At 41.8% G+C, this 14,257-nt stretch overlaps 1 protein-coding gene across 2 annotated transcripts in view; it reads left to right on the top strand.

The window, feature by feature from the left end:
• Nucleotides 1-14,257, top strand: part of CFAP221 (cilia and flagella associated protein 221) — a 50,236-nt gene that overhangs the window by 16,261 nt on the left and 19,718 nt on the right. For both annotated transcript variants that reach the window (XM_053247635.1, XM_053247625.1), the window contains exons 9-14: nucleotides 17-149; nucleotides 243-354; nucleotides 845-956; nucleotides 2,625-2,712; nucleotides 11,384-11,473; nucleotides 12,349-12,444. In XM_053247635.1, the coding sequence (XP_053103610.1) occupies nucleotides 17-149; nucleotides 243-354; nucleotides 845-956; nucleotides 2,625-2,712; nucleotides 11,384-11,473; nucleotides 12,349-12,444 (631 nt within the window). The remainder of the gene's footprint in view (nucleotides 1-16; nucleotides 150-242; nucleotides 355-844; nucleotides 957-2,624; nucleotides 2,713-11,383; nucleotides 11,474-12,348; nucleotides 12,445-14,257) is intronic.

Genomic DNA, 14,257 nt, shown 5'->3' with positions numbered 1-14,257 from the left:
CCCTTTCACTATCCAGGAGAGAAGACTTTGAGAAGCAAGAAGCATTTCTACAGAGAAAACCAAAGTCTCCAGAAAAACTAGTGGCATGTCTGCCACAGAAGACAACACCACCCAAACATAAACTCCTTAGCCCATTACAAAAAGCACAGGTGTGGATTTGAGGGGAAATCCCAAAATAAATTGTTGCTAAGAAGAAATTGTACCCATTAATTGTTTTTGACATGTCACACTTTATTTTATAGACTATCAAATATAAAAATCTGCAATTCCCAGTGGATTTGTCAAATCCCCATGCTGTGGCAACTGTTTTGATTCAGGAGCCAGGCAAAGTGAAGTTCAAATACTTAAGAGAAGGTAATAACTTTAAGCAATAGATGTTTGTGCAGCATGTGCTGTACATAGCTGGAGATTCTTTGAATAAGTCTGGCAGAAAGAGCAGCCAACAAACTTGATATTTGCTTTGATTCTAAACGAAATACTTGAACTTTATATTGGGAGGAAAGGAATGGGACATCATGGTAGAGGGCAAGATATAGTCCCGTTTTTAAAAAGAAAAAGCATGTTGTTTCAGCCTTCAGTTGGCAGAGAAAGACCTCTGCCTGAAACCATAAAGATCTGCTGCAATTCGTCATAGTTAATCCTGACCCAAATGTCCTGACTCAATATAAGGCAGCTTTTTATACAGTATTCTTATGTATAGTATTTGTTTAAATGGGATTTGCCCACATAAAGGAAATGGAATGTTGGCATATATGGAAGAGACATGGGATAAACAGACAACTCTTAATGGTGATATGAAATGAGCTATTTTGCTATTTTACCTCTGTTGGTTCATGTCCTACAGTCCTAGGAGGACAAGGTGATGGAGGAGCAAAAACAAAGCACATGAAAGAAGCTGTTTTTGAACAGAAAGTCAAGCAGGACATCCAAGAAGAAGAAACCAATCAACTTAAATGGTAAATGATGGTTGTGCATTTTACAAGAGGAGGCAAATGAACATAACTTTTCTGAATGAAGCAACTCACTTTTACTAAATGAATAGTGCTGCTTAGCATATTTGTAAAAGGGAGTTAAAAATTAAGTGCTTTTATTCTTTTGTTCCTAGTTTTTAGTCTGATTATGATTAGCAGAAAAGATTGTGATTTATCATAACAGAGATTATTATTTTCTTGGTTAAGTAGAAAAACAAATACCAACTCAGAAAACAAATATACACTTTGAGCCCTGCTCTGCATAGTGTGTTCAGATGCTAATATAATGCATTCATTGGGTTTATTACAAGAAAGTACAATGATTTTATTTTATTTTTACATTTATATTTCTCTCTTCCTCCAAGGAGCCTAGAGCAGTGTGCATAGTTAAGTTTCTCCTCACAACAACTCTGTGAAGTAGGTTAGTCTGAGAGAGAAGTGACTGGCCCAGAGTCACTTCTTTCCCAATTAGCAAAGTACTTAAATATGGGATACAACCCTGCCAAAAGTGAAATCTAGTTTATTTCAAGACTAGGAAGTTAAGCATGTGCTTAATTCTTCCTTTGAAATCAGTGGAACTTAAGCATATTGACTTGTGGCTGGACCTTGCCCATGTCGTGTGTGTGTGTGTGTGTGTGTGTGTGTGTGTGTGTGAGAGAGAGAGAGAGAGGTAGGTAGGGGTGTGTGTGTTTGTGTGTGTGTAGGATAATCTAACCACCAGAATCAGCCAGGCCTATTTTAAAATGAGTCTGATTTAGTAATACATAAAGCCTGTTCTTACAATCCCCACCGGGGGTGGGCGGGGGGTGGGCAGGGTGTCACCTACCTTCCCCCCAGACAATCTTCTGAGAAATCTTCCACATGCTGTCGCATGCCCAGACAAGCTGCGCTGCTCCATTCAGCACAGATTAGTGGAGGCCAGGACTTGTTTTCCCTGCCTCCGGATATCCCACAATTCACCGCACAGTGAGCACACTGAGTGAGTGTATTGGGAGAATGCCCCAGGAGTCGGGCGCTTTAGGCACCTGACTCTGTGTGTGCTTATAGCAATAGCAATAGCACTTACATTTATATACCCCTTTATAGCCAGAGCTCTCTAAGCGGTTTACAATGATTTAGCATATTGCCCCCAACATTCTGGGTACTCATTTTACCGACCTCGGAAGGATGGAAGGCTGAGTCAACCTTGAGCCCCTGGTCAGGATCGAACTTGTAACTTTCTGGTTACAGGGCGGCAGTTTTACCACTGCGCCACCAGGGGCTCTTCTGCAAGCAGCCCAAGCACACACACAACCCCGGTGCCAGGGTTAGGGGTGTGCTCACACACTTAACCCCAGCTAAAGGCCAGGTTTCAAAGTAGGTTTAGGCTGACGGGCAGCACCAGGATCTGTGCTGATCCCAGCACTGTGCACAAGCAGCCTAACCCAGTCTGGGCTGCCTCAGCTGGGTTACGGTGCTTGTGTGAATAGCCTTATAATATGACAAATGTGTGCAGATTGTGTCTGCATCTATAGGGAAGTGTGGAGCAGCTATACAAAGTCTACAGCAACTTTACATTGGGTTTATTTCATCCATATGGAAGAATTCTTCGTATAATTCATTCGCCTGAACTTTTTAGTTAGAACTGTTCTCTCTTCTTCTATTTGAATGCAGGCAGGTTCATTTAGGCAAAGATGCAATTACTCCAGCTCTCAAAAAACAAATTCTTGAGGATCAGCAGAGAGAACTCCAACAGTACAAGGTTAGAATATATCTTCATTTTAAAAATGTCTATATGGCTTTGTACATTCCCTCTAGTAGCTGGGCCTACTCAAAGAGATAGGCTGACCCAGTTACAGCAGCAAGAAGAGCCAGATGCGAAAAGAGGGGGCCTACCATCTTGGTGATTATAGTCTTATCCTGAAACAAAGCATAACCTTCCTCACTGCCAGTATCTTGATAAAGTGGTGTAGTCCACAGTAAATGTACAACAGAAGCAAAGAAAAGTTGGTGGCAAGGAAGAAAGAAGACAACGTGGAGGCTACCTACTCTATAGTCTCCTCAAAGCTATTGGTGCTGTTGGTTGGCTTGGTTGGAGGAGAGTCCTCTGGCATCACTATCCCAGGAGTACCTCACTGTCTATACACTTCTTAGGTTAAATGTAATGCCCTGTCCCTTAAAGTCCTAGAGTGTCATATTTTAAACTGGAGAGCTTCTCCCTTCTGGTTTCTTTATAGCCCTCTTCTGACAGGGTGTTTCCATCCTCTTTGGCATATTCTCTGTTTCAGGCCATATCCTCTCCACACGAACTTCCCATCTCTATCTCTTCATCATTAGGAAACTTAAGTGGTCAATTATTACAAACCCTTTCTTAGTTTGGGGTTACATTTAAATGATCAAAGCTGCAATTTTGTGCAGACTTACTGAGGAGTAAGCACCATGAACAGAGTTGGATTTACTTCTTAGTAAACATGCATAGGATCAAACTATACAGATTAGGGATATGCCCGAACTGACTCAGATAACTGTGGGCGGGGTGGGGATTGGGTCCTTTAAAATCCATGTAAGCAGGTGCCTAAGGATGCTCCGAACCGATTTGGGAACATCCCTAATACAGATTCTGTTTATGATTAATTACAGCTTTATTTAAAAGGATAAGAACCAATTGTATCAACATTTCAGCCTAATTGTAATAATTCTCTGTTGGTGTAGGAGGTTATACATCGTGGGTTATCTCCACCCACATGCTCCAGAAGGCAGGACTTAAGTAAAAGAGGAAACCACTTGTATGCTCATAGAGGGCAGTTCCTTCCAGTCTTTGTCCTGCCTTCGCTCCAGTCAGCCAAAGGTAGCCTACAGCTCCTTCTTGGACCTAATTCGCAATTCTTGCATTTTGTCCTCCTATGTTCTGTTCAACTCTTGCTGTACTTTCTCCCTCTCTCTCTGCGTTGCCCCCATCCTCCTTCCGTGGTGGGCTTATGGCTAGTGAAAATCGAAGGACCCAGGTGCTGACTTTTAGAGCCAAGCACATGAAGCAATGTTTGTTCCTGCTTAAGATGCGGGGGGGGGGGGGTGCCAGAGGGAGCTCTGCTAGTGCCCTCAGGCCTTAGCTGCTCCACTCTTCGCTCCTTAAAATGCCGGAGAAGGGCAATCCTAAACAAAGAAAGCAACATTGGCGCTTGCCCTCTAGCAAGAGAAAAAAATGGAACTGCTCCTCCCCCTGCAGGAGGAAGCGTGCCTCTCCGCTGGCAGAGGGCCAGAGCGCAGCATGCACGAGGAGCCCAGTGCCACTGGCACTTCGCTCTCTGCCTTCTCCAGAGCTCTCCCCGGCTGGAAAACTCACGTTGCTGGGGGCAAGCAGCAGTGGCAACACCGCTCTGGAACAGGAGCCCCCCCTCCCCCCGCCAAAAACGAACTTCAACTTCCAGGATGTTATGGAGAGGAACTGGGGCACGATTAGGGCACGCGGAATCAAAAGGGAAAGCGGAGAAGACTCGGGGTGAGACGATGCACAGCCTAGGGATGCGGTGAGATCTAACCTCTCCCCAGGGTGTTCTGGCCCAGTAGAGCACCCCCAATTACCACTGGAGGGAAGCCCTAGTATCCAGGGGGCTGCACTATACTACTACTACAACAAATATGTATATAACACTTTTCAACAAAAGTTCCCAAAGTGGTTTACATAGAGAATTTTTTTTAAAAAGATGGATCCCTGACCCCAAAGGGCTCACAATCTAAAAAGAAACATTAGACACCAGCAACAGCAACTGGAGGAATGCTGTGTTGGGGTTAGATTGGGCCAGTTGCTTTACCCTGCTCAATAAAGAGAATCGCCACTTTTTAAAAGTGCCTCTTTTCACAATTACCAAAGACTTACCAGGGGTTCAGCTATCCCTATGGACTGGCAGCAGTGGCTGGCTCAGATGATTAAAAAATCTATTGAGGCCAGTCATGGAGCCCTGGAGACATGTAGGGGGTGTAAAAGGCATAGACACAGCTCTTCTCCTTCTTCCTCCTCCACAGCAGCCAACCCTGTAAAGAGAAGGAAGGACAAGGGCAAAAGGGTGGAACCCCTTGCCCCCCCCCCCACTCTTCTGATTTATCTGGGGAGGAATCCCTGGACCTATTTCAGCCTTTGGGGACTATAAATCCCACGGACCAGCAGTATTCTGACCAGGATATTTACTCAGAGGAGGAGCAATTACATGATGAGCCTTTATTTACCACCACTCAGAGACTCCTTTTACCAGAATAATTGCTACCATTTCTTAAACAGACATCATTGGCACTTGGACTGGGATAAATGGCCCTAGTGCCCCAGGACAATCAGTCTAGGAGGCCTCTGGTGCTGCCTCCCCCACTTAAGCCCCAGGCTCGAATTGTTGTGCCTGAGGGATTTGTTAACACAATTAAGCAAGAGTAAGATAAGCCATCCACTGCAAAACGTACTTACACCATAGCCAATAAATGCTATAGTTTTCAGCAGGAGTAGGCTGATTTACTCCATATTCCTCCCACCAACATTCCTCTAGTGACACTCCTAGGTGGTGCAGTGGTCCCCAGGGATGGGGATTCTACCCTGAAGGAGCCCACAGACAAGAAAGCAGAAGCAGCATTGCGCAGGGCTCATGAATTTTCTGCCATGGCCATCAGGATGGATGCTATGGCATCCTTGATCCCCATTACCCACCCTCAGATCCAGCAAAACTGAGACATAAATTGCTTAGTCTCCAGAGGGCAGCACCCTTCACATCAGGTGCCACCCTTGATGGCACCTTGATAGCATGAAATACTCCTCTAGGGCCATAAGTTCAAATATCATGGCTAGGCATAACATATGGCTTTGTCATTGTGGGTGGACAACAGCTCTAAGGCAAATCTCATGGTGGTACCCTATAATGGGACTAAGTTGGATGATGCCCTTAAGGACATATTGGTAGAAACTAAAGACAAACGTATGACACTACTGTCCTTCTTTAGGAGGGAGGATAAAGCTCCCAACCAGAGGTTTAACAAACCTTTTAGGGCCTTCCACCCCACGTTCAAAGGTAGATACTTTCAGAGGCCTGGAATAGGTCTAGGGGCCAGGGCAGACAATCCTACCATACACAAGCAAGGCCTAGCTCCCCTCCACCCCCGACCAAGGGACCTAGACAACAGTTCTGATGCCCGGCAATTAAAGGTGGGGGGGGATGACTTATGGAACATATTGGTAGAAACTAAAGACAAACGTATGACACTACTGTCCTTCTTTAGGAGGGAGGATAAAGCTCCCAACCAGAGGTTTAACAAACCTTTTAGGGCCTTCCACCCCACGTTCAAAGGTAGATACTTTCAGAGGCCTGGAATAGGTCTAGGGGCCAGGGCAGACAATCCTACCATACACAAGCAAGGCCTAGCTCCCCTCCACCCCCGACCAAGGGACCTAGACAACAGTTCTGATGCCCGGCAATTAAAGGTGGGGGGGGATGACTTATGGAATTCCTCCATGCCTGGGAAACATCTACCACAGAGTATTGGGTTCTAGCAATTGTGGAGTAGGGGTACAGAGTGGAACTTTTAAAGACTCCAAGGGAAAGGTTCATTCCAACCCTGCATTCCAGAAATCCTATAAAATACCTCGGTCTCTTGCAGGCCATTCAACACCTGCTGCACATTGGGGCCATAGAGACGATACCTCCTTCCCAAGTAGGGAGGGGTGTGTACTCTATAATATTCACTGTACCCAAAAAGGATGGCTCCTGAACCTAAAGGCAGTCAACAAATTCATAGTCAAGAAATGTTTCCAGATGGAAATGCTCAGGTCAATCACAGAAGCTCTTTAAGGGGCCATTTCCTGGTTTCATTCAACCTAAAGGAGGCTTATCTGCGTGTACCCATTCATCCGGAGAGCAGGCCCTACTACGCCTTTGTTACAGGAACTGTCATTACTAGTTCAAGGCCCTCCCATTCGGCCTATCCTGGGTTACCAAAGTCTTTACAGCTATACTGATACCCATTTGAGATTGCAGGGTGTTCACCTTTATTGGGTTTTTTATTATTATTTATTAAATGAGTATAAAAGAGAGAAACTTAAAAAAAAAACAGTACAAAAATGAAACAAAATGAAACAATGCAGTACATAACATCTCATATTTTATACATCAACCCAGGATTCAACTCTCTGTCACATCCAGAAGAGAGCTGGTCTTGTGGTAGCAAGCATGACTTGTCCCCTTAAGCTAAGCAGGATCTGCCCTGGTTGCATATGAAAGGGAGACTCGAAGTGTGAGCACTGTAAGATATGCCGCTCTGGGAAGAGCATCTAGGCTCCAAGTTCCTTCCCTGGCATCTCCAAGATAGGGCAGAGAGAGATTCCTGCCTGCAACCTTGGAGAAGCCGCTGCCAGTCTGTGTAGACAATACTGAGCGAGATGGACCTATGGTCTGACTCAGTATATGGGCAGCTTCCTATGTTCCACCTCTGTCTAAACCACTACATTTAGTTAAGGCCACCCTTTGAAAGTATCTAAGTAAAACTTCCAGTTAAATAAATTAATCATGATTAAGCTATTCTGATATTAAAAAACGCAGCTTCATGGATTCATTAGCAAAGAGAATACAAATCTTGGGTGAGGTATCCGCCCCGTAACACATCGTATTGTATAAAGGGTTCCCAAGTCACATGAAATTTATCCTCCGATTTGTTTTTTATGTATGAAGTAATTCTGGCCATTGAAGCGTAATCCCAAAGTTTAAGAAACCACTCCTCTAGCGTCGGTAAAATATGGTTTTTCCAATAGGCAGCATACAGAATTCTCACAGCAGTTATGTTGATAACAATCTTGTATTTTTATTATCATATTCATAATATCTTTGTTTTAAATAAATAAGTTGAATAGAAAAGTTTGTCGCTTCCAAAACCTCAAGCTCCTTCCTTTTCTTCTCTATTTGCTTAAATGTGTTAACAGACCCTGTTTTATTAAATATTGTCAATAAGTGTTTAATCTCCAACTCTAGTTTATCACTGATTATTTTTTAATCCTGCTCATCTGATTAATGCACTCCCCTCTGATAACAGTTTTTATCACATCCCACCTCATTACCAAAGGTATATGATCATTTTCATTAATAAAGTTTCTTAATGTTTGGTCCAATTGTTGCTTTGCCACCCAATCCACATGTAATCTGGGTTTAAAACTCCAAACTGGGGAGAATACAATTTTCTCCTGTAATTTAAATTTAAAAATCACTGGGGCATGGTCTGAGACAAGAATGGGTCCAGTTTCTCCCTTATGAAATTGATTTCACAAAGTATTAGACACCCATATATAATCCAACCTAGAATAAGATTGGTGCCTTCCTGAAAAAAAGTTAAAACCTTTTGCAGAGGGGTTTAGCATTTGCCAAATACCTATAAGCTCATATTTATGCATCAATCTTTGAAAATTCAACAATAGTGAGGCTTGTTTCTTATATTGTATAGATATTGATTTATTCTCGTTAGATGACTTAATGGCATCAATATTAAAATCCCCCCCCCCACACTATATTAGTACCAGCAAATCTCTTCATTTTCCTCATTGTTTTCTGAAGGAAGTCTCTGATGTCTCTGATTTGGACCATAAATAGAAGCCCAAGTAAAATCGTTATTATACAACTTTCCCTTAATAAAAATATATCTTCCATCCTTATGTTTCAAATTTTTTTTCAATAAGATCAATGTTAGCCTTAAATAGAATACCAACCCCTCTTGCCTTTTTCGTCCCTTGAGCAAAAAATTGTTTTCCATTATATCTATCAGCACTACCATCTGTCTTATAAGTCTCTTGCAAAAAGACCACAACTGGGTTAAAGGATTTAATATGTTTAGCTATCCTGGCCCTTTTAAATGGACCCCCCAAACTTCTTGCATTCAAAGAAACTACCGTACACTGATCACTCATTTTTAATCCTTACTCCTTGCTGAAAATAATTATTTAATTTCCATAAACCAGATAATTCCAATCCTCTAAAATCACCCATTTCTATCTTAGTATATCTATCTATAAAATGTAACATATTGTATTTCAACTGTTCCTTTTTAAAATATGCATCCCCCTTCACTAAAAAAAACCCTTTCCCCCCTCCCCTCCCTCCCTGGCCCACTCAACCCAAAGGCAAACATTGTTGCAGAGGAAATAAATTCCTCTAACAGTTTGGGGGGGGGGGCGGGGTGCGTGAGCATCAGCTTGCCCTCTCTCCATTCCCAGCTCAATATTCCTTATAACCAGATAATTGTTTGACTAATTACTTATATTCACCCTGCCTAACCAACCACCTTAACATTCTTCTCCCTTCTTTCTAATTTCTATTTTAAAATTCACTTAATATAGTAAATTATCAAATCTTCCAGCTGCTTCTCATAGGTTCCATATTCCACAGTTCCAAGGTCAAATTGCCTGGTTTCAAAGGAGACAGTTAAAAAAACATCTTGGCAGAGAAGCATATCTTATCTTCTGATGAATTTTCCTGTTTTCCAGTTAACTCAAGACTAAGTTGTTTAGTTCACTGTGAGATGTTTCAGCTCAGCTATTTGTTTTTGCATTTGTTCCAGAAATTTAATAACTTGCTTTCCTTCAGGTTTGAAGATAATTATTTTAAAGGGAAACCCCCATCTGTATCGACTCCCTTTTAAAGAAAGCTCAGTCAAGAGTTTGAATTCGCTGTACTGATATCTTGAAAAAAATAGTACTTTTTTCATTTTCCCAGATTAGATCTTTTTGACGCCCTTAATGTAACACTCTGTCCTTCAAGCCAGAATTAACTAATCTCACCAGGATGTCTCTCAGTTTCTATGTTGAAATCTAATATGAAACCCTGTGAACTCGTTCCAAATCTCTTTCCACAATTTGCAAGTCTGAAAACAGCTCATTCATTTTAGTGATAACATGGCTAATTAAATCCACATTTGGCACCTTCTCACTAATTAAATTTTTAAATTATTTCTTCTATCGCGATCTTGGATAGCCGCCATATCCTCTCTTACCTTCACCACTTTTTTCTGAGTGATAGATAGTTCTAGGGCATTCTTATTAACTAGATCAAAGGCATTACTAGGTGTTTGTCCAGTATCAGAGCTTTGCTGTGAAAGGTCCTTAAATTGCTTATTAATTTGATCAGTTATATTTGCCAAGTCTTGACAGACCATTGTAAAAGAGTTACTCCATGCCATTTGTAGTTCTTTATTAAGCTGCTTTATCAAATGTTCAATTGATTGTAATTCCAAGGTTTGCCCAGAGATATCTAAAGGTTTTTCTTGTTGTGTTTGTAACTTCAGTTCAACTTCTTCCTGGGTCTCTTCATCGTCCTCCTCCCCTCCATTATGAGGGTGGGACATACCAGCTGGCTTCAAATCATCCAGGAAGGCTCTAATTCCTTTTCCTTTCCGCTTTGACTCTTTCTTGGACATTTTTTTTCCTTCAGTATCACTTCAAGGAATGTTGTTAATCACCATGAAGGTTTCTTTTGCTGGTGTTATGGATGTCACTCATGCTCTCCCTGGGTTAGGCCTGGACCTCTGGGCTCTATACTACTGTTCTGTATCTGACTGTATGTATGTATGGTTGCAGTTACCGTAGCCATGACATATTTAAGTGTTTACTTCTGTTGGTTTTCTTATTGAGTTCTTAGTGTGGCTCAGGCTTTTCAATGGGTTGGAAGGAACAGCCCACTGCGGGCGTACAAGTGGTTTCTTCTTTTACTTAAGTCCTCCTGCCTTCTGGAGCACATGGGTGGAGATAACCAACAATGAGTGACCTCCATAACAGCAGCAAGAATAAACCTTCATGGCAAGTACCAATGTTCCTTTCTAATAGATGCCTGATTATTTAAGAATTCTTTTAATCAAATATGAACCATGGTTGGGAGGCTTGTTTTCAAATGTCAATTCAATCATGGGCTTGTTTGGGGACTTTGAGTTAGTCATAAACCCTTAAGATTAGTCCCCCATCTGTAAAATAAAGAGAACATTATTTAGTCATTATCAGAATTTCTACAAAAGGGGTTTATGTACTTTTGCACATTAAATGTGGCATTTGAATTAATATAAGTCATTTCCTTAAGATTTTGCAATTAATAACATGCTTGCACAAGATCTTTGGCCTGTGATGTTGTTAATGATAACATTGATGATGTGAGAAACACTGTTGACTGCTAAGGTGCTATTTCAAGGCCAATTCTTCTACAAGAGAAGCAATTACTTCTCACCTTCAATAAGTTGTTCTTTGTATGAGTAGTGGCAGCATATGCATCAAACATGGAGACTGCAGCGTGCACCATCCTACAAATGTTTTCTGCTAGCATTTTTAAAGCTTCTTAGAAAACTAATTTTCCTTAGTATGAAATACAAGACCTTGATTAAGGATCTATTAATGTGCCAGTTTTTGTTTTTGTTTTTAAACTATGTCAAGTCAGATTAAAAGAGGAGATCCCATTCTGGAGAAGGAATTTCAAAGGAAGCATGTTGAAATCTCTCTCAAACGCATCATCCGAAATGTCGAAGAGGTAGGTCTCTGTGCCCTAGTCAAACAGCAGAGGAGACTGCAGTGGTGGGAGAGAGAGAGAGGAAGGGAGGAGCTTCTTGGATCCAGTTTGAGAAATCAAAATATTTGGCAATTTGGTTGCCTTTTTTTGTGGGTCTCTCTTGTTGGGAAATTTTTTTTATTTATTAACATTTTCTTAAATACCACCTCCTCCGAAAATTCTAGGCGGTGAAAAACAACAATACCAATAACAATTAATTAAAATAATAAATAAATTAAATAAATAAAAAGAGAGGAAGGGGTCTGTACACTTGGAAATGTATTGGGGACAGGTGAAAGGTGCAGGCACCTCACTGTTCAGTTCAGCTGCACTAGGTTATGAGTATAACACTTAGCTGAGGTTCATAAATTAAGCAGAATCCTTAGCTGGGTGCCTCCTAGAATTGATACATGTGTCATTGGAAAGAAAGGCGTGAACTATGTTGTCACAATAAAGTTTTGATTATTTGCTAGGACTTGTTTGGAAATAAGTTCAGCTGAAATCACTGGATTGTGCATCTGCATAGCTGCAACTGTATTTATGACTAAATATTCATTCATTCATTCTGTTCCTATACCGCCCTTCCAAAAATGGCTCAGGGTGGTTTACACAGAGAAATAACAAACCAATAAGATGGAACCCTGTCCTCACAATCTAAAAAGAAATATAAGATAGACACCAGCAACAGTCAGTGGACGTACTATGCTGGAGGTGAATAGGGCCAGTTACTCTCCCTGCTAAATAAAGAGAATCACCACATTAAAAGGTGCCTCTTTGCCAAGTGTTCTGATTAAATGCTGTGAATTACTATATAACCAGTTGCAATGGTAACATTTGCTTTTGTGTGTGTCATGCAGTGCCCAGAATTCCAGCCTACATTTGATCACCTGCTTAACAACCCTTGGTACCATAAATATTGGAATCTTCGAAGGTTCCAACAAGCAGCTCGAAAGGTACTGAAACAAATTGCCTCAGGTAAATGCATATGCACACATATACAACATAAACACACACAGGGATACCAGTGGCCTACTGTATTTTTCATTTCAAAGACCTTTGTGAATTTACTGGGGATTATTTTACTTTTTAAAAAATCATAGCTTTCAAGGAGTAAAAGCATCCTTACCCTTATTTGAACATTGATCAGGTTTTTTTGGTGTTTTGGTTTTGTTGTCAAAAAAACCCCCCTCTTCTCTGCCCACAAAACACTTCTTATTTATGTTTGTGAAAAAAGCATCTTAGTTGTGAAAAGTATCTAATTGCCCTTTCAAGGAGAACTAGTTCATTTCTAGCCTACTTTCTGAAGGGAAGAAGGCTTATGAGATCACCATGCGTATGTGTGTCTGACTGAATGAGGTTGTCACTAATCACTCTTGTGTTTACAGTCCAATACAAATCAGATTAATAGCACAAGGGCAAAGGTTCTGAAGTGGACTGACAAGTCTCTCCCCCTTCCCCTCCCCTGCAGCACAGTTAAAGGCAATGGGGAAGAACAGAGTGGGAAGTGAATAAAGCACAGTGATCTTCCTTCCAGGCCATTGATGTTCTTGATCTTTTACAAAAAACACTGGCTGACATCCTGACTAATAAAGCACTGGTGCAAGAACAGGAGCAGCACAAGTGTCGTACCCAGGCTTCTGAGCGGTTCCAAACTAACACTGCACTGGTGGTAATGTGTCTATGGGGGAATTTTGATGACTTCCCTTTCCCTGGAAGTTCTCTGTATCACCTGAAAATATGTCCCTGAAGTCATCTTTAATCGGGGTGGATGACATCATTACAAACTACATGTTTGAGGTGTCCTTATGTGTCCCTACAGTTGTAGACAATTTAGTTCAAATCGGTTAGGTGGTCCAGAAGTTAACCCACTCGCGCTTCAAACATCCATGCATCTGCCATCTTGAATTGATTTGGATGACAACATCACACACCACACCATTTGGGCATCCCTATGTGTCCCTACAGCTGTATCATATTTGGTTTACAAGTTAGCCCAACTGCACCTCAAACATTTACACATCCACCATCTTGAATTAGGTTGGATGACATCATCACAAACTGTGTCATTGAGGTGTCCCTATGTGTCACTCACTACAGTTTTACAAATTTGGTCCAAATTGGTCCACAGATTAGCCCGCTTGCTCCTCAAATGTTCACACATCTGCCATCTTGAATTGGGGTGGATGACAGTATTACAAACTACACCATTAAGTTGCTCCTATGTGTCCAGAGGCGCTCCTACCCCTGGATTTGGGGGCCAAAGTCCAGGGCCTCTACACCCCTGGAGGCCCCCAAATCTTCTTTAGTCTGTCCTGGGAGATGTGGTCGCCATTGCCCCGCACTGGGCGGCCGAGTGTGATTGTGATCTGCACTGGTGCTTTAGAGACGGGGGAGTGGGGAAAGAAATATACGGGATGGGAACATGTTAGGTTGCGTGTTGAAATGTTTCTGCTAATGCATATTTGCATAAATATACCTGTTTTATATTCTTACATTCTTGTCAATCCAGTTGCTGTTTGTGCCCTCAAAAACCCACATGCTAAAAATACTGCATGTGTCACGGTGTGTGACTGTGTGTAGGGGGATGGTGCTTAACTTGCGGGGAGCGGGGGGCTCCAAAGGCCTTAGGTCCAGGCTCCAAAATTACATAGGTGGACCTTTGTATGTGTCACTCACTACAACTGTAGCAAATTTGGTCCAAATCAGTTAGGTGGTCCACAAGTTAGCACACTTGTGCCTCAAACGTTTTTACACATCCACCATCTT

This window comes from Hemicordylus capensis, chromosome 1 (assembly GCF_027244095.1).
Source record: "Hemicordylus capensis ecotype Gifberg chromosome 1, rHemCap1.1.pri, whole genome shotgun sequence".
Lineage (NCBI taxonomy): Eukaryota > Metazoa > Chordata > Lepidosauria > Squamata > Cordylidae > Hemicordylus > Hemicordylus capensis.
Note: the sequence above shows the minus strand (reverse complement) of the source record. Positions and strands in the feature narration are given on the sequence as shown.